The sequence below is a fragment of the Oxyura jamaicensis genome, chromosome 3, assembly GCF_011077185.1.
Source record: "Oxyura jamaicensis isolate SHBP4307 breed ruddy duck chromosome 3, BPBGC_Ojam_1.0, whole genome shotgun sequence".
NCBI lineage: Eukaryota > Metazoa > Chordata > Aves > Anseriformes > Anatidae > Oxyura > Oxyura jamaicensis.
Genome location: NC_048895.1, coordinates 37,639,887 through 37,663,164, shown reverse-complemented (window position 1 = coordinate 37,663,164; position 23,278 = coordinate 37,639,887). Strand labels below are relative to the sequence as shown.

General features: G+C 36.5%; 1 protein-coding gene across 1 annotated transcript; it reads left to right on the top strand.

Moving 5' to 3' along the window:
- The first annotated feature begins 4,634 nt into the window (after positions 1 to 4,634).
- EXO1 (exonuclease 1) lies at positions 4,635 to 21,922 on the top strand. Its single transcript, XM_035323137.1, has 13 exons — positions 4,635 to 5,081; positions 6,936 to 7,055; positions 7,916 to 8,039; positions 8,806 to 8,943; positions 9,198 to 9,410; positions 11,008 to 11,195; positions 11,959 to 12,055; positions 13,674 to 13,890; positions 14,859 to 15,114; positions 16,369 to 16,843; positions 17,276 to 17,380; positions 20,258 to 20,451; positions 21,574 to 21,922. Exons 1-13 carry the CDS (start codon positions 4,921 to 4,923, stop codon positions 21,713 to 21,715), a joined length of 2,430 nt encoding a protein of 809 aa, XP_035179028.1. The 5' UTR covers positions 4,635 to 4,920; the 3' UTR covers positions 21,716 to 21,922.
- Positions 21,923 to 23,278: the final 1,356 nt, after the last annotated feature.

Here is a 23,278-nt window from a genome sequence, read left to right as displayed (position 1 = left end):
AACTCTGAAGTAGGCTTTAAGTTACCTGTTTATTGTAGGTAAACTTACATCATTGTGAGGTTTAAAAAATCTTCAATATTTTAAACTGGCAGGAATCACTGTAGGATTACTTTGAAGATTTACTTACAAAGAAAGGGAGAGAGCTGTTCCTGACTCCGTGCCTTCAAAAGCGAAACTGAACTGACCATTGCACTTGTTTCACCAGGGGCTCTCTGTCCAAGAAGGTCCCTAGAGGCCAGGCTGAGTCATGCAGCTACATGGCACAGAGACTTCATCTGCATCTGTATTTATAATTTCACATCTCAGAACTACAAAAGGCAAATATATATATATAAACACATACTAGTATACTTAGCATTTTTTTTCTCTATGACATACCTTTTTAGAGATCAACAAAAACTTGCCAAAAGCATCACAGCTACACCAAAGGTAAGCTCAGAATAGTTAATACAATCAATAAAGATGGAAGTATATGATTCTTCCACAAACTCTTTCCTTGCCACCACTTATATCTTTATTTCTTCCTACAAGGAGACCTGAAGGTAAAGCGTTACTAGTCATGCTGCCATTATTCCACTTGGATTCTGTTCAGGCCAATGCTTCCACCATAAAAATAAACAAACACACAAATTAATAAAAAATAAGATTTATATATATATAATATAAAAAATAAATCTGGTATATGGATATGAGAATGACATGTATCAGTTGATTAGTAAGCAGGCAAAAGGACTGCTGCTTATTGAACCACCCATGCTGCATCCAAGAGCACCTGAGTTTCTTTTAGAGGTCTACAAAAGGCTGTTCTTTACTGTTTGATTTAATCACAGGTTGCAGCTGCAGATAGAAAGTACCACTGGAGGGAAAAATGCACTGATGTAACAGGCAAGTTGGGGCAGGAGGAAAGTAGTTCTGTTAGCAACAGAGTTAATGAAGCCTCGCTTCCTGGCCTCCTCCCTCAATTTTCCTGATTTCCAAATGAGGGAGACCATTAGCTTTTCCTTCAGTGGGAGAAAGGTAGACAAAAACCTACTTCCAAAAAGAAGATTTTCCAGGTCTAGGTATATCCCCTGCCTGCATGTCAACCTCATGCAGAGAGGAGACCAGAGAGTGCCCCAAGCTCACCGCCCTTCTGCAGCTTTCATTCAAAGGAAACCCTGAACTGATTGGGATTTGTAAATTATGAGCTATATGCGTCTGCATGATCAGGGCAGCAAGACCCTAGAGCAATCTATGGCATGGACAAAATGTTAAGCTCTGTGGATCAACTGTTAAGTTCTGCATGCTTAATATTTCCCTCCTCTACACATTTTCAAGAAATGGATATTTATACTTCTAGCCCTTTACCAAATTACATGAAAATAAATCCATGGGCTCAACGTTTATTGCAAATACACATTCAGGCAAGTGGCATGAGCATGTAAGTCTTCTTTCTTTAGAAGATCAGGCTAAAAAAACAAGTCCCAAATCTTTTAAGAAACAAGTAGAGACTAAATTAGAAAAGAGTGTGTTTCCCTCAATGCCTCTTCCCCCTTGGGTGCAGTGACTTTTCATTTTGCATCACACTGTGTTGGAAGCCATTGTGGAGTCACCAGGATGGCTGGAGACCTTGTATTTTATGGTAGGGAGCACAGGTGGGGGAGCCAAGAGAGAAGACTCCTACCTGATCCCTCCATTTGGCCATTACTAATTTGGAAAGAGGGACTGTAAATGAAATTTCAGAAAGAGGGTGATCAGTCCTGGGAAAAAAAAAAAAAAAAAAAAAAAAAAAAAAAAAAAAAATATGCGTAATATGCATTGGGCAAGAATTTTGTGGTCCTGGCTTTCTCCAGCAAAAGTTCCATGGCTCCAGTATTTCTGATTCCAAGGATCACCTTATGACTATTTTTAATGTAATCTACAGAAAATAGACAAAAGTAGATTAAATCAAATTACACATAGCATTTTAAATGATGTGGATATATTGTATTGCCTACCCTGATTATTGCTCATCTCATGAGCAGAACAGTTTAAGGGGAAAAAAAAAGACATGTCAGAACTGATATAAGAACATATTTTTAAGAGAAGCAATCAAGAATCCAAATTGCCATTGAATTTAAAAGTACTGGAGCATGCTAGATGTAGACAGAATCATGGAGTGAAAATAAATGAATAAATAAAAAGATAGTAAAGAGGAATTCAATCAGTATTTTCAGCTTTAAAATATCTTATGGCGTCATCATGGCCAACATATTTCTATGTTTTTCTTAATGCATGCACAATATACTTGAGTTTTTATTCAGATGTATTTAATTTAATCCTTGCTGTCCACTGTCTGGAAACATTGCTTTTTCACCCTGGTGAGTAAGTCACAGTCAGTATTCCAAAAGAGCTCTACGGACTTCAAAATGGCAAGCAGTAAAACAAATTTACCTGGTAGGTATCAGTTTAGACATATTTCTCACTGCAAATTTAATTTTAATTTAACTAAGCATACCTTTAGGTTAAACTAACAAGAAAAAGAGGGAAAGGAAAAGGAACAGGAGAAGAATTGTTATTATCTATTTCAGACTTAAAACTAGTCAGTTGTTGATCACTTTACTCCAGACATTGCCTATCTCACTTCCACCTTGAAATTATTGCAGTGGAACTGCAGCACTGACATCTCGGGATGGGTTGTGGTGTGCTTTACGTGACTGGCTCTGGCCCAAACGTGGGAAATGCAATGGCGTGCTCTGGCCAGCCCACTGGAGTGAGAGCAGCATCTTATCAGGACACATCAGACACATCACACAAGGGTGAGTCCATCTGATAGTTCCCACCTGTACGGGAAACAGATTAAAACAAGAATGCCCTTCCAGGTACTTTAAAGCGACTTTATGCTACTGTGTTTATACTATTTACTGTATTTATGCAATATTTATTTATTTATGCTGTTTATGGTATTTATGCTGTCCCATGAGGCCTGGGAATATAAATATAGAAATAATTCATTTCCTGTTTGTAATTACAAGTGGACCAGACACTCAGATTCTGTGAAATTTCAGGCAAAGTACTGCATTTAATTCCTCTTCATCCCTATCACTATTTTCCTTTGTACCAAGACAATATCATGATTTTTTCAAACCCTTTCCCCATGCAGACGTGTCCTCTAGCCAGGATTCAATCACCAACCTCAGAGACCTCTGCTAAGGGCAGCTTAATGAAGTAATTAAACATAATGCTTAAAAAAAATAAAAAATCAGAAAATCAATTTAAAAAAAAAAAAAAAAAAACAACTCTATTCCAATGCAGTGTTACTTTCTAGAGTGTTGGCAAGACTTGCGGCCAAGTGATCTCATTGTACACAGCTGGAAATATGCACACACTCCTGTATTCATTTCCATTTTATGAAAGCTAACTCAACAAATGAAGGTTTTCGTAAGAGTGCAGAGAAAATTTGCATAATTCAGTATTGTGTGCATAGCCTTTCTTTGGTTCTAATCTTCTGCCCCTTTACTGTTTCTAGACTGCACTTGCACTCAGTAAAGATATGAAGATGTATTTCCTGAAGATATGAAAAATCCTGAATAAAATCAGTCTGAGACTGTTTAATGTTCCAGCACGTGTGTTGCCAGTAGGGAGAATTTAAGGCTGGCACTATAGAGTGCTTTGTTGTCCTAGTCTGTGGCATGTGCAGACCACATGTTGGCTATCAAACTACAGTTGACTGTGTTTAATGTGTCAAATAGGCAGACTGAGATACTGCAGCTGAATTGTAGCAGATGTTTAAATAGGAAGTCAATCCCATGCATGAGATGTCCCAAAACATTAACTAGATCTCTGAAATAAAAACGTTTCTTTCACGCCTTTTTTTATTTATGTAGTTTGGCTATTCTTGTAAAATTCCTCTGTGAACCACTTCAAATTTCACTATGGGATACGGATGTTCCAGGCTTTGTTTTTAATGAAAGCTGTTACACTAGAATGCATATACAGATTTAAATTTCTAACTTTTAGCACCGATTCTTACAGTAAACCCAGGGTTTCGGCGCAGTACCATCTGTCCCTGGCCTCTCCCCTTGTAGTCAGTGACCTGCTTCCACTCTCTCCCCCCCTTCACTGGGCTAGCTGTGGGGCTAAGTCCCTGTCACATCCTGCAGAACTCCGTGCCGCCTTTTGGCTCCAGTATACCTGGTGTTTGTGATTTTCACGTTTGCTGTTATGTGTACACTGCCTTCAACTGCAGGTCGCAGATCCTCTGCTGGAACTGAGCTCATCTGGAGTAATCGCTGTGAGGAACGCTGGCAGAAGAGGTTTGTTCAGCATGACTGGCATCTCACGGCTCCTCTGGAAAATCGCTTACAGCAACAGCACAGCCTGACCGTTACCGTACCTCGGTGCCTTATTCAGCCCTGTTTGGATCTCCCTAAGTTTTTAACTTCTTTAGTGTTTCGGTTCTTTACGTGTAGGTATTGTAAGGAGGCAACAGACACAAATACCACTTAAGTTGTTTTTTCTGCATTTTTTATTTTAACTTCCCACTACCAGAAAAGTTACGGATCTCCGCCACCTCCAAACCCCCACTCCCACCTCCCAGCCCCCTGACAGGGACCGCCCCCGCCCCCCCCAAATGGCGGCCATCCCGAAGCGGGCGGGGCTCATTCCCGCCCCAGTGCCTCGCGGGGCATGCCGGGGGCTGTAGTCCGCCGCGGGGAGGGCGGGGCGAAGGGCTGAGCGCGCGCTGCTTGAAAGCCCCGTACGGCCGCCGCGCGGGCAGCGCCTGGGCCTCCTCTTTTCTCCCGCAGCGAGGCAGCGGCGCCGGTGGCGGTTGGGGCTCTTTCGTCCCCTCCTGGGCCGCGGCGGGGAGCCGGGGCCGCCGCTCGGGTCTTCGGGCGGGGAGCCTGGGGCTGGGAGCCCTGATAACGCTTCGAGCTTCCCCGGTCCGGTGTGGGCAGCGCCATGGGGATCCAGGGCTTGCTGCAGTTTCTCAAGGAGGCCGCCGAGCCCGCGCACGTGAAGAAGTACCGGGGACAGGCGGTGGCTGTGGACACCTACTGCTGGCTGCACAAAGGCGCCTATGCCTGCGCCGAGAAACTGGCCAAGGGGGAGCCGACGGATCAGTAAGTGGCTGTTAACGCTTCGCTCTTGGCCTTTATACAAGCTAAAGGCTTGTTAACCTGAGATAAAGCTTCTGAGGTCTCGCTCCCAGTAGTGATTTTTGGAAGTGGAAATGGTGGCTGTAAGTAAATAGCTTTTCAGCTGCAGCTGGGCAGAGTAAATATCCCAGTAAATACTGGGTGGGGGAATATATGCTAAAATATTTTAAGATACAAACGCAGAAAAGCTAAGTTTTTGGGTCATATCTCCCCCAGCATGTTCCCGAAATCTAATCGTTCTGAGGTTCTGTAGATGTAAATCACGTCTCAAATACAGTGCTATTTCCAGGAACCTTATCTGAACAAAGCGACTATAAATACTGCTGTGTGATGAAACCTTGTAACAATACCAAGGGGTTCTGGTAGGTGCGTTGTGCTCTAAATAAAGTACCCTGCTCTGATTTTTAGTTTTTTGCCTAACATAATATTTTCAGTATCAGTAGATCTTCTAATATAATGTGGATTTTTCACTTACATTACCGTACCTTTAAGGGAGGAAATGAATAAAAATCGTGGCCGTGATTCAAGTCCAGCTTTGGAGCCTGGGTCAGATTTGCATGTGTTCTTGCCATCTCTTTGGAAAACTGGGTTTTAGATTTTTTTTTAAATGGATAAATTATTTTAAAAGAGGATGAATTCTTTATCTCTTCAGAAATAAAACAACGCTAGTTAGTCTGGACTAAGCTTCATCTACGAGATTTTTATTAAATCTCTGTTTGGAGACGAGAGAGTTTATAGTTCACAAATTGATTCGAATCTTTAATTTTTACATCTGTTGATTAGAAGAACTGTAGAGTTTCGAGCAGCTCTGCTACCTGCCTTTGAAGATAGTGGAAATCCCTTGGAGTTCTGAGAATAATATAATTCAGTTAAAAGAAATTGACAGGCAGAACAACAAAAAAAAAGTATAATCATAGAGAACAGTGAAATAATTGAACATAACTAAATGTATTTAATTAAAAATATATATTTTTCCATGTGCCTGTGATCACTGATCTTGGACTGGCACTTTAACAGTAGTGTGGAAACCCACACTTTAAATTTCATCTGAATTGATTTATTGTATAGTTACAGACTTATTTACCATTGTCTTTTAAAAATCATTATTATTTTGGGGTTTGTTTTGTAGCTCCAAATCCAGTTTTTTACATGCTCATATTCTCTGAATAAATGCTCCTGTATCCCCTTTCTTCCCCTCCCTGCCCCCTTAGTGATAGAAAGACTGCTGTTGCTGCTTTAAACTCTGTCCTTAAAAGAAAGAAACGTGAAAAACCTTTTCATTGATCATCATAGTTTGTAATGCGCTTACTGCTTACAGCTGCTATTGACTTTAGTCACAGATGAAACGATCTCGTTGTACAGATTTTTCTGTCCGTAGCACGTATCCACCATCTGAGCAAGAATCAGTTCCATGAAGAGAGGTTTCATAACTCATTGCTTCTCCACTCCACAAAAGTTCATTTACTGTGCCTTTGAAAAAGCTCCAGGGAAAGACAACATACTGTGCTTATCTGCTGCCTGTTTCCCTGCCCGTTATGGACAGAGTTGCTAAAACTGAAAAGATGACCCATGTTGAAACTTGCGAGCTTTGGTAGTGTGCATCCTACTGTAGCAAAATCGAATTGAGTGCTGCTTGAGTTCTTATGGTATTTTCCATAATAGTAACAGTCAGTCCAGTTTTGAGCTGGGAGATGAAGCATGAATTTCTTAAAGCATTTGTGTGTTTTTGTTCTTTATGTGGTGCTAGGGAAATATGTTTCTAATTAAAATCTTTGAACAATAAAGTTTATTTTTCTTTTCTTACTCTTGTTGATGCAGTTATGTAGCTTTCTGTATGAAACTTGTTGATATGCTCCTCTCATTTGGAATTAAACCAATTTTGGTATTTGATGGATGCACCCTACCTTCTAAAAAGGAAGTGGAAAAGGCACGACGAGAGTAAGTATTGATTTGCAAATAAAGTACCATGTTTAACACTGCCGTTCATTTTCATAGATGGAGAAACTTCAGACTCATCAGGTAGTCATCAGGTAGTAATCTTTGGTAATCTTTTCTGCAATATAGTGTTACTTCACTTAATTTACATTTAAAATCATACAAGCCTCTTCTTAGAGGTTTCATTCCAAAAATAGAAATGCACTTCATAAATGAAAGCACTTCTATAGAGGAAGGAAGCAAATATCTGAGCATTACTTCCTGTAATGTGTTAAAAGCTTTCAGTTGAATCCACTCTTACGATCTCTCTGGTCAAAAATATTTATTCATGATACAATTGTATCTAAAATCGATACCATCTTCCTAATTCTCTACAAATCATCAGATGAACTGGTTTCCAATTTGGATTCAGGCTTGTCCCTATCTATCAGGACATCTCACTGAAGCTGTGAGAATTTTACTTATCAGTTCTGGGCATATGTTTCCTTCAGTGTGGAGCAAACAATTTCCAGTGTTTGAAACAAAATAATGCCTTCCCTCCTCCAAACCAGTGCGTATCTGACATTAGATACTCCCAAGATTTATTGCATCCCAAGTATGGGTGCAACTCTTCCTTTTCATGGCTGATTTGAGTTGTCACCATTTTCTCACTATGCATTTCAACATGCCAATCTAACATTCTTTGTGATACAGTGACTTGCAGTTACTCTTCAAATGTTACATGGTAGGATAGACTGGGGAAGTACTCAGCTGTGAAACAATTTTTCCCCCTTTCCCATCAGTGTCTCTTAGTCCTCCCTAATAACTGTTCTTCTAAGTGAAAAATAATCAGATGTTGGTGGATATTTTTATTTATATTTCAGGAAGCGTCAAGCTGGTCTTCTGAAAGGGAAGCAGTTGTTGCGGGAAGGGAAACTTTCAGAAGCTAGGGAATGTTTTGCACGCAGTGTAAATGTTACCCATGCTATGGCTCATGAAGTCATTAAAGTAAGTTGCCAGTGCTGTTGTGATCAACAGTTTAAAAAATATATACAATTAGTAGGATGTCTTACTCTGCTTTTGTATGGCTACACCACTACTGCATCTCCATAGGCAAGAAAGATATTCCCCACGCCTCTTGTCTCTTAATCTGTAACTGTACTGCATCCACTGGGTTATGCTAGGTGTATTTAAATTTAACTTTGCTTCAGATTTATCATGCTCAGTTTTGTAAATAGTAGTGACTTGTCAATTAAAATACAACTCTTCTTAAAGCCATAAACTGACTTAGATAGCATCTAGAATTTTCTTTCTGCCATGAAAAAAACGAGACTCCTTAAACACCTACCTCAGGATAGTTCCTGAAACTAGACTATGGAAACGTTTTTAGCTGCTTAAAAGCCTTTGCAGTCACTCTTTGCAACACTTCCACTGCAATCATAGAATCTTTATCAAAATATTACATTTGTTGTACTGCTGTTTTCTTTGTCCAAACTATAATGTGTATGAGTTTGAAGCTTGTGGTTGTGGTCAGTATGTGCAGTGTTACAGACCAATGCAGGAAAGGCTGTTTTTGTAGGCCAGTCTGTACTCCTTGAAACCGGGATTTTAAATGTGAAAAATAGGACTTTAATTGGTGGAGGACATAACGGGTGATTTAAAAATAAAAATCAATGTTTCATTTCTTTGAAGTAGGAGTTCTTTTGTTTCCAGGTGTCTAAATGATTGCTGGAAATTGCTGTTAAATGCTTGTATGTTTCCTGTTTATGTGCAGGCTGCACGAACCCATGGAGTTGATTGTATTGTGGCTCCTTATGAAGCTGATGCTCAGTTGGCCTATCTTAATAAGGCTGGCTTGGTTCAAGCCATAATTACAGAAGATTCTGATCTTTTAGCTTTTGGATGTAAAAAGGTATGGAAGAAAACATTAAGAGCCCTTATCTCTCACTGATATGTTAAAACAGAGTTCAAAATTGCTAAATATGTTTGACTTTACTTTGTTACAATAATTCAGGGAAACTGAAGAGATAAGAGTTTCCATCTTATTTATTATTATTATTATTTCCATGTAGTTTCCATCAAGTGTGACAAACCAGCATATGTACAGATGGAACAATGAGCTTGTACAAGTGAAAATCATTGTTTTCACTTCCTCTTAATTTCCAGGTGTTTTTGAAAATTGACAAGTTTGGAAATGGACTAGAGATAGATCAAGCTCGATTAGGAAACTGCAAGCAGCTTGGAAATGTTTTCACAGAAGAGAAATTCCGCTATATGTGTATTCTTTCTGGTTGTGACTACCTCCCATCAATCCATGGAATTGGGTTAGTTAAAGCGTGCAAGTTGCTAAAACTTGCTAACAATCCAGATATTATAAAGGTAATTTTGCTTTAGCACCCTGTGTTGGGTATTCGTCTGTATCTGTTTCTGATGTTAACACGGAATTGAAAACGTGAGGTTCTTGGCTTTCTCTGTTTTGAGAAGAATGTGGCCTTCCAGTACCTAAAGTACACTCTTACTTCTCTGGAGGAGGGAGGGAATTTTATTTTATTCTCTTTTTGTGTTTAATTATGTATATACTGACACAGACATTTTCTTCCATAATGTCTTTCTAGTATATAAAAAAAATGGTATAGTGCAAACTAAGGTAACTTTTTTCCTATGTAACGAAAGCAATTCTAATATTAGGAATTACAGTTGCTAATAGTGGGAATAACTTCTGTCTAGACAGTAATGGAGAACAGTTTGAGCTATTAAGAAAAGTATTTTACATGTCTGTCCTGGAGGCAGGTAAACTAATCCAAAAAATTACTTACGTATGCATTATCATCTTAAGTAACATGTATGCTTCAGTGTTTTTTTTCTCTGGCATGCTGTACACAAGTAACTGTTTTTAGTTCTAAAATGTTTTGTCATGTAAAACATACGTCAAAGTAATTGTGGAACTAGAAAAGAAACTGAGCTTTTCCCATTCCAACAACTTTCTTTAAGCTAATGTGCTTTTGCTTTTTTGTGAGCATAATGGCAGTATTTTCAGTTGAAAAGCTTTTCACCTAGTAAATTGCTATGTGACTCCTCACTGCTATTTTCCAACAGTGTTTTAGGAAAGTCAAAAGATGAAAAGTAGTCCAACAGTGCCCATCAGAATTGGTATCTCTTACTAAGATTAGTAAACAGCCTGTATTTAGGATACATGACCAAATGCAACTGCTTTTTTATCTGGGGAGGATGAAAGATTCTTGTCTTTGGCAGTATGACAGAACTGATCTTCAAAATAATATGATCCTCCTTCTATGGAACTGAAAAATGCAGTAGTCAGTGAATTATTAGGAACTTACTGTAGAGTGGTTCAGTAACAATGTATAGTAGGAACTACTGAATAAATCTGTATTTTTGTGGCCAGTAATGGGTGAAAATTTTGATTAGTTCAGCTTTTTCCTATACTAAAAGCATCCACATACTGCTTTCAGTTTCTGGTAATATAAATTATAAAATTTGATATCCATTAATTTTAACAAATATACCTTAAGGAGACATTCTGTGTTCCTATTCAGATTTCATGTTTATTTCAAGGACGTGAAGAAGACTTCATTACTTAGGTTGTGTTATTTCTGTGACTGTAAACAGCTTGAAGTGGCAAAACAATGTACAAGGCTTCCCCTTTACCCCTCTTCTCATCCCCTATCTAGTTTAAGCTGTTTTGTTGCAATGGGACACATTCTACATTTAAGGGCGAGCAAAGATATCTAGTAATTGAAGTGTAATTACCCTTTTGTGGGTGTTGTGTTTTTTGAGAACTGTATTTCTTCTCTTCACATAATGCTTCTATTACGTGCTAACACTGAAATTCTGCTGAAGACTGAAGGTCTTCTGTTTAAGACTGAATGTCTTGAAATACTGCTTTTGAAGATATCTATGGAATTTTGCTATATTTAAATGCAGCGGTTAAGCAGATTTTGTTGGTTTTTTTGGACAGGTTATTAAGAAAATGGGGCATTACTTGAAGATGAATATAACCGTATCAGAAGAATACGTACAGGGTTTTACACGTGCCAATAATACATTCCTTTATCAGTTAGTTTTTGATCCTGTCAACAGAAAATTAGTTCCTCTGAATGTGTATGCTGATGATATTGATCCAGAAACACTAATTTATGCAGGACGGTATCCTTTCTGTAACAAAATAGTGGGGGCAAAATAGGTGGGAACAGTTGTCTTACGTTGTATTTCATTGCACCTCTCCTATTGGCTAAAACCTGCATGCAGTATTATAAAGGTTGTTTTTCCTTCCTTTTTGCTCTGGTCTTATTTTTTTAAGTGCAGTGGTTAATTGAATATTAAGAAATGACCTATCATTTTAACTGGGAGCTATGTCCTTTTCTAAATGTAGACCACAAATTCTTAAACACAGGTTGTATTTCAGTGGCTTAATTTCTTTGTGACTGTATTTAGTTTGTGCCTGTGTTGTGTTATCTCTGCCACACTAATTCTCGCTATAAGTGCCTAACCTATGTGTTCACTGTTTGACTAGATAGTCTTCCTACAAAACAAATAGCATTTCACCACTTGTGTCAGAAATTTCCTCATGGAAAATGAGGAAAATGAAGAAACAGATCATTTAAGTAATTACTGGTTTTGTGTGTTTTTTCAAGCTGATTAATATCTGTTCCCAGAGGCTAAGAAGAAGAAAGATGGCAACTTTCCTGTTAATGATTGAAGGCTTTCCTTTCAGCTTTACAGGCTTGCCAAGTATTGCAGATCTATTATGATTGCTATTGCATCAGATTAAGTGAGCTAGTAGTAACAATGCTTGTGGATAATACTCTTTTTTAACACAAAATTGAAAGCAGCTGTTCTGACTTTAATGCTACAGGTCTTTAAATTTATTGTAATATTTAGGTATTTTCCTTTAATGCAATGGGGACAGGCACTTTGGTGACACTACTGCTTTTCAAATTGCCATTGGCAATATTGATATTGATACAATGGAACGCATCGATAACTATAACCCCGATACTACACAGGTAATACCTTTATTCTAAGCTATATACTAAGGTAATGATGGGTTTGAACATGAACATTCATGGAAAAATACAGTTGAATGTTATCCGTAACTGACTTGGCAGTGAAAGCTATTCTGTTACTACAGAAATAGTATTTTTCAACAAAAATACCAAGTATGATTCAAAGAACAATCCAACATAAAAGTTTCACTCTCTTAATTTCAGTTTATGAGTAGCATATTCATATTTCCAGATATAGAAGTATCTTTGAAGTGATACGTAGCCTACAAACTTTTGCAGCATCTTCAAAAACCTCTTAATAGTAATTACTGAGCACAGTAACAACAGCAGTTACTGTTGACTTTACAACTCATCTACTCACTAAAGAGTCCACAAGGTAATGCTAGATGCTGATGCATTCTGGCAGTTTTGCAAACTCCCACACAAAATGAACTATTCGTATGCCACTGGAAAACTGAAATTTATATTTTTTAAAAGTTATAACCAATAAAATCTCTTAGTATATCATCTAAAATATGCTAAAAAATGTAAATACAAGGGCGTGGCTTTAAGAGCCATTGGTTTCTGACTGATTGCTGTTCTGATAACACATGCTTTTTAATTATTTTCTGACTCTCTTCCTTTATTTTAATTGTTAGTTCTTGGGTCACTCTGCTTATTTTGACAATGGCAAAATGTATTTGCCATCATGCTCTTATCCTAGTTTTGTGTATTTTTTCATTTTGCTTTAAAGATTCTGCAGTTTCTTAAAAAAAGTAGGCAGATAAATATTCTGACCTAAATGGACCTGGAGCACCTTAAATATCTAGGAAAGTAAGTGGTCAAGAGAAATTATTTGGTTACGTGCAGAATAATCCCAAATGGATCCTTGTCATATAATACTTTCTTCTGATCTAAGATGAGAAAGTTTAAGTAAATAATTGTGCAGCCTAGACTGCACCTTTGCATAATTAAATCTTTTTTTTAAACCTCCTTAATGGACATGTTAGTAAACAAAGTATGGACAACAATAGGAACAATAAAATATTTTGAAATATTCTTTGAATAATTGCCTACATCCTTCTATTCTTACCTTAAAAAAATAATTTAAAAAAATCCAGGGCATGGAAAGCTGTTAATGGAGAACTCTATTAGATATGTGACACTTGGGATTCTTGTTTCCTCTTCTGTCGACTGTATTATTTTACAGTCGAAGACTTGATCTCAATTAAATTAGCTAAATGTTTGTATTGGAGCATCCAGAGAAGACTACCATAAATCAGGTGACCAGTGGCTTACAAAATCCTTAGATCTCATTCTCTGTACAAGTAAACTGGTACTCTTTAAGGCATTTGACTTTGTTTTACTAAGTATTTTTCTAAGTTAGGCCTTTGGAATAGAAGTAAACCTCTAACTTTGAGAAGAACAATTAGTCACTTGTGCCATATAGGAATAAAGAAGTCATTGCAGCACAGAGGAAAAAGAAAGTAAGAAATGTGGGAACAAAAAAAAGTTTGTGTAGGGTAGCCATGTCAGCAATGGTTGTGCAAATGTCAAAATGCCCATATGCCAAATCAGGAAGTCTTATTTAGAAGGCAAATTTATAAGCCTATGTCTGACTTACAATTTTGTTTTGTAGCCTATGCAGCAGAGAAGTCGTGACTGGAATGACAGACATGCTAATCATATAAATAGCATTTGGAGCAGAGACTACAAGCTTGGCCCTAGTACAGATACTGTTCCTCATATAACTCATTTACCTGAGAAATCAACAACTAAAGGCACTGAGAAGAAAATCAGTATCAAAGGGTTAAAACTTCCAGGCAAAGAGCTCTTAGCAAAAAGGCGAAGAAGTGGTATGTTTTATTAAATAAATAATAGAATCCTTTCTTTTCTACTACCTTCTATCTTTGGCATGATGACATGAGATTTTGGAGGTATAAAGCTTTAACTTTTGTTGTTCATGTTCTGTTTTTAACAATCTGCTAGACTGAAAAAATAATATAAAAGCCTAAGTAATAACCGTTTGGTGCCAACTTTTTGCAGCAGTTTGTTTTTTTTTTGCTATGATTTGTTATAAAATTTTTGTCCTCGACTGCAATTATTTTTAATACAATTTGCTCAATATTTTAGCTATTTTGGGTTTAATTTCTATCTTTTAATAGTATGCAAAGAAATTAAAGTGGTTACCTTTCATAGAGGTGAAATTTAGCTGCATAGAAAACTTAGTTTTCTGTACTTTTCTAACACTGTGCTGCCTAGTTCCTTTGCTCCAGTTTTCTGAAGTTGTAGATCTGTGCTATCTTGTCTTATATACCTAAGACAAGTTATATGGATGCCGAAGTTATATGGGCTGAAATAATCTGTTGGTTCTTTATAGAAAGAGCTCTCTGCTCCCATTGTACATCACTTGATAGGTTAAGTATCTTCTCTTCATCTTAATCTTTTTTTCTGATGATGCTACTAGGGTTTCTTCTTTGCCTTTGTTACTCCTGGTATTTTCCTATTCCTTGGCTTATCAAAATTAACTAGTTCAATAGCCACAGACTTCTAGCTCAGTATTTTTAAAAGAAACAAATTTGAATTACAGTGTGTGCTCTTCTTAATCTCAGCTGTTATGCCTTTGCTCCATCTACCTTTTCAAAGTTACTTTAAGCCTATGTACTAGAAAAAAGCTCTGTTTAAAGACTTCTCAAGTGTATTGTCAAGAATAGTTTTAAGCCTGTGAGGCTAACTAATGCGATGTTTAGTCTTTTCATAACTATTTAATTCTAGAACAAGCTTCTACAGTGATTCTTAAATTGCCTTTGGATTCTTAAATTAGATTTGGAAGAACTCTCGGATGGAGATCTGTTGAACCAGTATTCATTTTCAAAAGCAAAAAAATTCAAGGAGGAAAGTGATGAAAATGCTCAGCCACAAAATAACGTCTCTGCAATACGAAGCAGTGATTCTTCAGGGAATTCTGCCACTAAAGAGAACTCTAACTCCCTGCCCAGAGTTAGAAATACATTTGCTTCCTTTCTGCAACGGAAAAACAAGCAGAGGGATGCTGTACTTGTTCCAGGAACAAGAAGCAGGTATGCTTGCATAACATGTTTCAGTAAGTAGTAAGATACTATTTGATATCCTAGTTGCTGAAATAACTTGAATACTGAAAAAGATAATAACTTTTTTTCCTGTACTTGTAGTCTTGAGCTGAGATGGAGAACTCCTTGTGCTAGACATGAAGTATGTGAGATAGATAAGATATCATAAATACATACATAAATAAAGAATATCAACTTTTTTACTGTAGCAATGAAGACTGAAGCAATTCAATACACTCTAGATTCAATACAGTCTAGTTTCTGGATATCAGTTAGCTAGGAATTGGCCATACTATTACAGGTCATGTGATAACTATTTTTTAATTAGAAGAAGTATAACCTCTTTGTGCCACATAAACAAGCATCTACTTGTGTATTGACATCATTACTATTTTTTTTGAAGCTGTACCTGGTCATACTGTCTGACAACTCATTTTACCAAACCCCATTCAGATAATGCTTATTTCTGCACCAGTACTTTGAGAAGAGGAACTTGTGTTTCTCTGGTTTTTGGTTTGTTGTGTTTGACCACACCTACTTGAATTGTTTTTATAAATGATTATCACAATTCTTTCTTATTGTGATTTTTACCTTAAATAATCTTAAGATTTGCATGTTTCAAAGATGTCCAACTTTGTAAAATAATCTTATACTAACATTTTCTAACTTACACCCTCCTGAGCTCAAAGATTTGTAACATTGCAGCAAAGATTAAGAATTGTCAGTGGTGGTAGCTTTTTCTCCAAATAAATGCTCAGTTTTTTTTTTTTTTAAAGACTAGTTACTAGTACTTGCCCTTCAGAGCTGCTGCCATAGAATGAGAACAGATTTGAGATTCCTCAATAAGAAGCAGTGAAGAATTTCATCACTATTTAGCTTTATAACAATTAATGAATATACCCTTAAATTTTGTAGGATTCCTAGATCTTTCCCTTTTTCAGATGAAGAACTTACTAGTATCTTTAGTCAATGAACACTGCATTTACAGATGCTTTTCCTAGTGAAATATAATATGACAATTACTTTACTGTTGTCTTTTAAATGCTGTCAGGAAGGACTAGAAGATCAAGACTATAGTGACTTGCCCATGGTCAAAATAACCTGTCTGCAAGTGCAATTCAAGAATTCAATGGATGTGTAAAATTAACTGTTGGATTTTGGAGATGAAATACTCATTTGCAGTGGCTTTCTTTGTTGCCTTCACCTGTATTATATTTAATTTCTTTTTCCCCCCCCCCCCCTTAGGTTTTTCTGCAATGAAGCAGATGAGCTTGATTGTAGAGCAAAGAATGACAGTGGTGAAATTCAAGATGTTGAGGAGGAATGCAAGAAACAGGAGGCAAAACATGTAGCAGAAGATGCTTCTCTGTTTTCAGGAACTGAAAAAACAAGGACTATCTCATTGCTTCCTGGAGAAACACAGAAAAGTTGCTTCCAGTGGTTTAGCAGCCTTGGAAATAATTCAAGAAATCCTGGTCTATCTAATATCATATCTTCACAGCACTTTGACCAACAGAGAAGCAACTGCGTGGCATCCCAGGCAGATGACATTAATGGAGTACAAGCAGGGAGTGGGGTGGTGTATGAATCTGATGAAGAATCCTCCCCCTTAACAGAACTGAACTGTTCCTCGCAGTCTCAAGGGTCTTGTGAGCCATCAGAATATAATTTGGAGTCTCCAAAGATGCCACAAGTGTGTAACAATAATTCAGAAACAGAAGTAAGAAAACAAGACTTCTCAGCATTTGCTTTTACTTTTCATTAAGAAAGAAATTATGCTGTGAAGTTCTCTTTAATTGATATTCTGCAGATCGTGTAACTCCTGCTCACACAACTTTTTAGTGTTTATTATGCTTGCGTAGTATAGATTTACTTACTAGCTTAAATCAAGTCTGTTCTTTACATTTGTTTTTAGTCTCTCCATCGTGTGACATTGCAGTGGTTGGCATGCTTTAATTCTGTTCTTGTAATTGTTGAAGAAGTCCTCTCACCTTTTGTGTCAGCATAGCGTTTCTTACTAAAACTATGCTCAGGGTTTTGTGTAAGTTCTTAGAATCGCTGAAAACATGCGTTATAACTTACAGATGTGTGGATATAAAAATATGCACAATGTAAAAATGTCTTTTAAAGCCAAATGACTTTTTCTTTGAAGGAATTTGGCTCTACTTCAAAACTGGTTGATAATCGATGTACTCAGAGGCCTCCAGTAACTTCTGCTGTTCAAACTGACAGAAAGAATATGGTAGTAAAGATCAAGGTAAGAATTCCTTTAATTTTACCATTGATTTTCAATGTTCAGTAGAAGTAGTCTCTTGCTAGTTCTTTCACTAAAAGTTCTAGAACCAATATTTAACAATGTGCCTGTTAGCAAAAGAAAATTGCTTTCTTACTCATCTGTATCAGAGCTGAGATGAAATATAACCAGGCCCCCTATGACTGATGTGGCTGCTATTTTGGGGGTTTTAAACACTTCAGCATAAATTAAGTAGCCAAGATAAAGAAAAATTCTTCTTAGTTTTCCTTTGGCATGCTAAATATTTAAGTTTTATTATGCAAATTGAAGTCGTGTTCAGATAAAGTCATAAGATAATCCTATTTAACTGCTTGTATGGATGAATCTACTGGTTCAGCAGTCTCCTGTCCTTTGGCTAGAAAAAGCATACTTACTTTTAAAAACCTGGAAAGGTTTTAATGAAGCATCCTTGTTTAGTTGCTTTAGTTATAGCCATTGTTTGACATTTGACTCTCCTTTCACGTTGAGTTTATACTTTCCTTCAGAGTCAATGCTTTAGTTACGTTTCCTGTTGGGCACCCTTAACGTTCTTTCTTTGGGGTTTCTTAAATGCCTAACAAAGAATTTGCGTTCCCTGTCTTCAAGTTATTTGTAAGAGCTTTACCTATCTATCTAGACTAGAAAACTTCTAAAACCTTAATATCTGAGTGTTCTAGTTCCTTAGATGTTGTCCTTAGAATTGGCCAAAAGATTCTTAAATCAAAAGAAGACACTTCTATTCTTTGGAGTATACCCCTACTAGCTTCTTTCTCATAGATTAAAAATCACAAGCTTTTTGCAAAAGAGTACTGTTTTATGCAATAGTGGCACCTTGTGGTTACTTTATTAATTTATGTGTTAAACTGGGACTTGCATCTTTATATTCTCCATTCTCCACACCTACTTACAAAACTGATGCTTTTTCATTAGAATAACATTTTGCCTGCTTCTCTTCAGCAAGGCTAAGCAATGAAATGAAATCATCCTGAGACTGAAAGTTGTATGACTTTCCTTTTAATAATGTGTTTAATCTGTTTTGCTTAAATAGTCATTTCTTGCATTAAAGGTATATTGAGAGAAGGAATATATTAAATATTGGGCAATACATGGTATGAAGGTACTGAGGTAATGTAAAATTAATCTAAGCATATTTTCAGGATGCTTGGAGCTCTTCAGGCAATATAAATCAGCTGAAAATCCATCATGACAGTAAGGTTATTTTAAACCAGGCCTCTTGGCCATGTATTCTCTCTGCTACCTTTATGTGCTAGCAATAATACTTAAAATCAGCTGGACTGGAAAAATTACCTGACTGAAATGTCACTTGACGACAACAACAACAAAGAGGTTAGTTTTGGAACTTTGGCTTGCTCATACTCACAAGCTCTTGTGAGTTGTAGCACCACTGAGACCACTGGAACAAGTAGCCAGAATTGAAGGCATGGGATGGAGATGAGGAGCACGGCTTCTGCCTCAATTTTCCCTTAGGTTTGCTAACTAAAGTGTAAAACAAGGAAAATCTTTGCTGGTACTAAGTACACAAGAAGATAATGAAGGGAATAGTGAGTTCTGGATTTAGCAAAGATGAGGACGATCACTTAAAACATAAATAATTTTGATTTTGGTGATCTAAATAACATGGCTGATCTGTAGCTAAGTCTAATAATTGAGGGAGGTGATCTGGGGAAGCGGTCAGCTTTTGCTCTGGTTCCAATCTAGAATGCAAAGTGCCTAGCCTCTCAATTTTAATGCTGAAGCTAACAAACATTTCTTTAATCAATGCCTATAAAATAATGAGTTCTTTAGGACCTTGTAGTCATTTCTGTGAAGCATTCCAGCTCTGTTTTTTACTGCTCATTATTGCCCTATAAGTTATTGTGATCTCAACAAAGAGGCTAATATTGACAAAAGAAAAACAATCTACTCTGGTTTAAATTTTCTTAATGGGTACTGAACATGCAGCTCTGCCCCCTTTGGGATTGGTTAATTTAACTTACAGGTCTGTTGGTTTTCAAAACCACAAAAAGTAACCAAGTATTATGTACACATTTAGTGAAATAGCCGAGGTGATAAACAGCATAATAACCCATCAGTATGGGAAAGGGTGAGAGCAGTGTTTGACAGGACTATAAGTAATTGTGGTTAGGGATGAGAGCACTAGATGTAAAAATTAAACTAACATTTGCAGAAATTAGGTCTTGTCAAAATCAGTTATGTGCCTGTAAATATCAGGAAACAGATTTGGTGCTTGAAAACTGAAGACAATTGAAAACAATATATGCATTTTTAATAAAAAGGATATATAATCTCTAGAATAAATTATCTACTGAAGCAATGCATTTTGCTTTAGTTGACGTCTTCAAACTTCTGACTGGTTTCTTCTGAGATGTGTGTTCTAGCCCAGCACAACTACTTTGAATTCCAGGTACAGAAAAATGTCCAGCTGGAGGTATAATAATCCTTGGGGTACTGATACTTTTCAGAGTGAAACCAGAGGGTGGCTTCCATTAAAATTGTGAAGGTGGACTTGAAAAGTTTTTTGTTGTGTTCTCATGGGGAAAAAAATATTCAGTAGACTTTAAAAAACATATTTCAAACAAATGTGCTTTTGCAACTCCTTAAAATGCAAGGACCTACGGATGCTGTTTGCCAGTTCTTAGAGCTGCATTATCTCTGTGTGGCACAAATCATTTTCAATTTGAGAAGCTTTGTAAATATATATTGTTGGGGCTAATCAGTTTGCATTACCTCAACGCAATGTAAAGCTCTTCTATTTTTCTGATTATAAGCACCTATTTTTCTGATACAGCATTATAGATTTTCATTTTAACCATTTATAATTCAATATTAAAAATCTCACAGGTTCCTGGTTTACACAAATCTGGTTCAGTAGGGTCACGTATTGTGACAAAACTCAAGCCATTGATACCAGCTAAAGTAAGTGGATTAAGAAAAAAACTGTCCCCTGTGCAGAAGAGAAATCACTGTGATGCTGAAAATAAGCTGGGACTGCAAGCCACCATTAGTGAACTATGGAAAAATTTCCAGTTTAAAAGGTAAGTTGCTTTAACCCTTTAGTTAGCAGCCTGTGAACTTTTTAAAATTTTTTCCAAAGGAAAAAATTTCAAAGCAGACTCTATACATGTTTGCTGCAAACAATTCAATAAAGGTAACAGCTTAAGATAGATATCTTCTACATACAGTTTTTAATTTCCTAAGCCAATTCACTTATTCATTATTCAATATAACCATGAAGTATGATTTCTGGTAAATATGCTCTTTACTTCTCATTAGCTTTTTCCTAACCAGCAAGAACTCTTGACTAAAATCCATTTTTTGAGGTCGTACACTTAGTGTGACATAATTTATATGAAAGATATTGCTATTAGGTTTGACATCAAACACTGAAAGGCTTAGCCTAGATGCAAAGGTGCATTAGAAACTGTCACTTAATTGAAAGCAAGGTTGTTATTATTTCATTTTGTATGTCTCTCACATTTTGGGATGGTTGATCATCAGTTCTGTTCTGCTTTCAAAGTGATAGTGAATTGATGGAGTTCTTCTGGATAAACTGAAGATATGTATATTTTTTACCTATTACTTAATTTCATGTAATTAAAATAGCTGTTTATTAGCTTTTAGAGGATTTTCTTTTTTGTTTCTCAAAATATTTTCCCTGCTGCCAGGACTTACTTAGATCTGAATGTTTTTATTGTGTTTGCAGATTTTAAGTGTTTTGAAATTAGCCTTGTGGACAGATATATTTTTTTTTTGATGGCAAATATCATGTGGGATGCTAAAATATTTTGTCCTCACCTCAAGATTCACAGGATACTTAAGATACTACAGTTCTTCAGAAGACTAGATGTTAAGGAAGCATGTACCATATTCTACTCTGGGTTATACATACTGTGCTTCAAATGCAAAGCTAGTAATTATAATTTTATTTACAGGATATCTGAAACCACTTAAATAACTTCCAGTGAAGTTTTTCAGCAGTAGTGAAATTGGACCTAAAACTTTCTATCATAGACTTTTGTTCTGGTTTTGTGGATCAGTGTGTAGTTGGGTGAGGGCTCCTGTGTTGTATCAACCCAAATGTTCTTACAGGTGTTAAGTTCGAAACATATAATGTCATAACATTGCTGGGCTTTGTTTTGTCTCTTTCTTTTGTACAGAGATTATGAAAGACTTCCTTCTTGTAAAAAGTCAGATCCCTTGTCTCCAATCAAAGATAATATCCAGCTCACTCCAGAAACAGAAGAAGAAATCTTTAATCATCTTGAACGTAGTCATGTTCAGAGAGCTATATTCCAATGAATTGTATGCTGTGCACAGTAGAATTCATTTTAATCATTGTCAAAATTTATCTTCTGGATCTTATCAATATCAACAACTTAGTTTGAAAATCAACTGTATATTTTAGTCTGACTTGATTTGTCATCTCTTTTTATAAAAGCAAGTTGAAATGTACAGTTTTATACAGACTGGAATAAAGCCTTCAGTATCTCTGTTCCCTTGTTCAAAGCTTAATGCTAAACTTCTGTCCAAATTATTTTCAGCTGCTTCTGAGCATTTGATGTAGATCACATAGATATGATACAATTTCCTACAACAGTTATGGCCTTCCCTTTGCAGAAAACAGCAGAAAATGTTTAACTTTTAAGATCATTTTAGGTTGATCATTTTCTTGCCCCTTCCTTCTCTCTTGAACCTACTTTGTCTCCAAGACTGGAACAGAACTACAGTTCAGTATTTACTATCACTATGCTTCCGGTATTCAGATAATGTTTCTTTTGCTGTAAGGTAAGATTTGTTCTCTTAATGGTTAACTTTCTGTACTTACCATATGATACAGAAAGATGTGTTTTGGGTGAGAATAACATGAACTGCAGAAAGGGGACATCTCAAATATTTTCATAAATGTTTATATTTTTGTACCCAAATATTACCATCAACAGAATGATTTCTGAAAACAGTGTTCCTCCATTTCACCTGCTCTTTCCATCTTTGTTTTCTTGTCTAAGAACACAGGCAAAATACCAGTCCTCAGGGCTGAGGCTTACAAATGAATATTGTCTTTAAAACAAACTAAGTTTTAGTCTTCAATATCTGAGTAGCTTAAGGGAAAGAAACCAGGAGGGTTCTTGTTTTGGATGACTACTCGTGAAAGCGTGTGACGGCTTTTCAAATCTTTACCTTTTAAAAATCAGGATTTGAGTCTGTTCAAAGATATATCTAAAAGTTTTCTTGTTTGTTTCTGTTATCCTTTTAGGAAATAGTAATATGTTTCTCTGCAGCAGATGAAGGTACAAAAGAATATCTTAACCTATTAGGTGTATGCTTTCCATTCCTGACATAAATACTCTATTCCCCATCTTTAAGCCTTTTTGCAAAAAGATGGTTTGAGATTGGCCTATGAAAGACAGTTGTTGAGTTTTTTATGCTGTCTACTTCTTTACTGTTTAGGAAAACTTGCATCCATAAAATTAAGGGGAGTGAAGAAGCTGCTTACATAAGTAGGTTTTGTGTACCTTTGTGCAAATAGTCCTTTTATTTCTACATTTGTGTAGAAGGCATGGTCTACAAGGAATTGAAACAATGATGCTGTAAAGCAGCTTCTCACATGTACCACTAGAAAATCCCTGCTCCTGAGACACAATTTTTTAACATTGCGTTTTCATCTCTTGGATGATGTGATGAATAAAGGTTAGTGATAAATGCTTCTGTTCCCAGCCATTAGAACTATTTGTAAGATTTAGTTTTTGTGTGTTGCTACAAATAAGTTCATAATGATAAATATTTTTTTGAAGGGAAAATGTAAAAATAATTGGTTCTTCTCCATTGCTTATTTATCAGTGTGGGAGGAGTAAGGTTACTTTG

Coding starts and splice junctions, on each gene's coding strand:
- EXO1 (XM_035323137.1), top strand. CDS start 4,921: ATGGGGATCCAGGGCTTGCTGCAGTTTCTCAAGGAGGCCGCCGAGCCC. Junction 7,056..7,915: donor GTGGAAAAGGCACGACGAGA/GTAAGTATTGAT, acceptor TTTATATTTCAG/GAAGCGTCAAGCTGGTCTTC. Junction 17,381..20,257: donor ATATGGTAGTAAAGATCAAG/GTAAGAATTCCT, acceptor AAAATCTCACAG/GTTCCTGGTTTACACAAATC.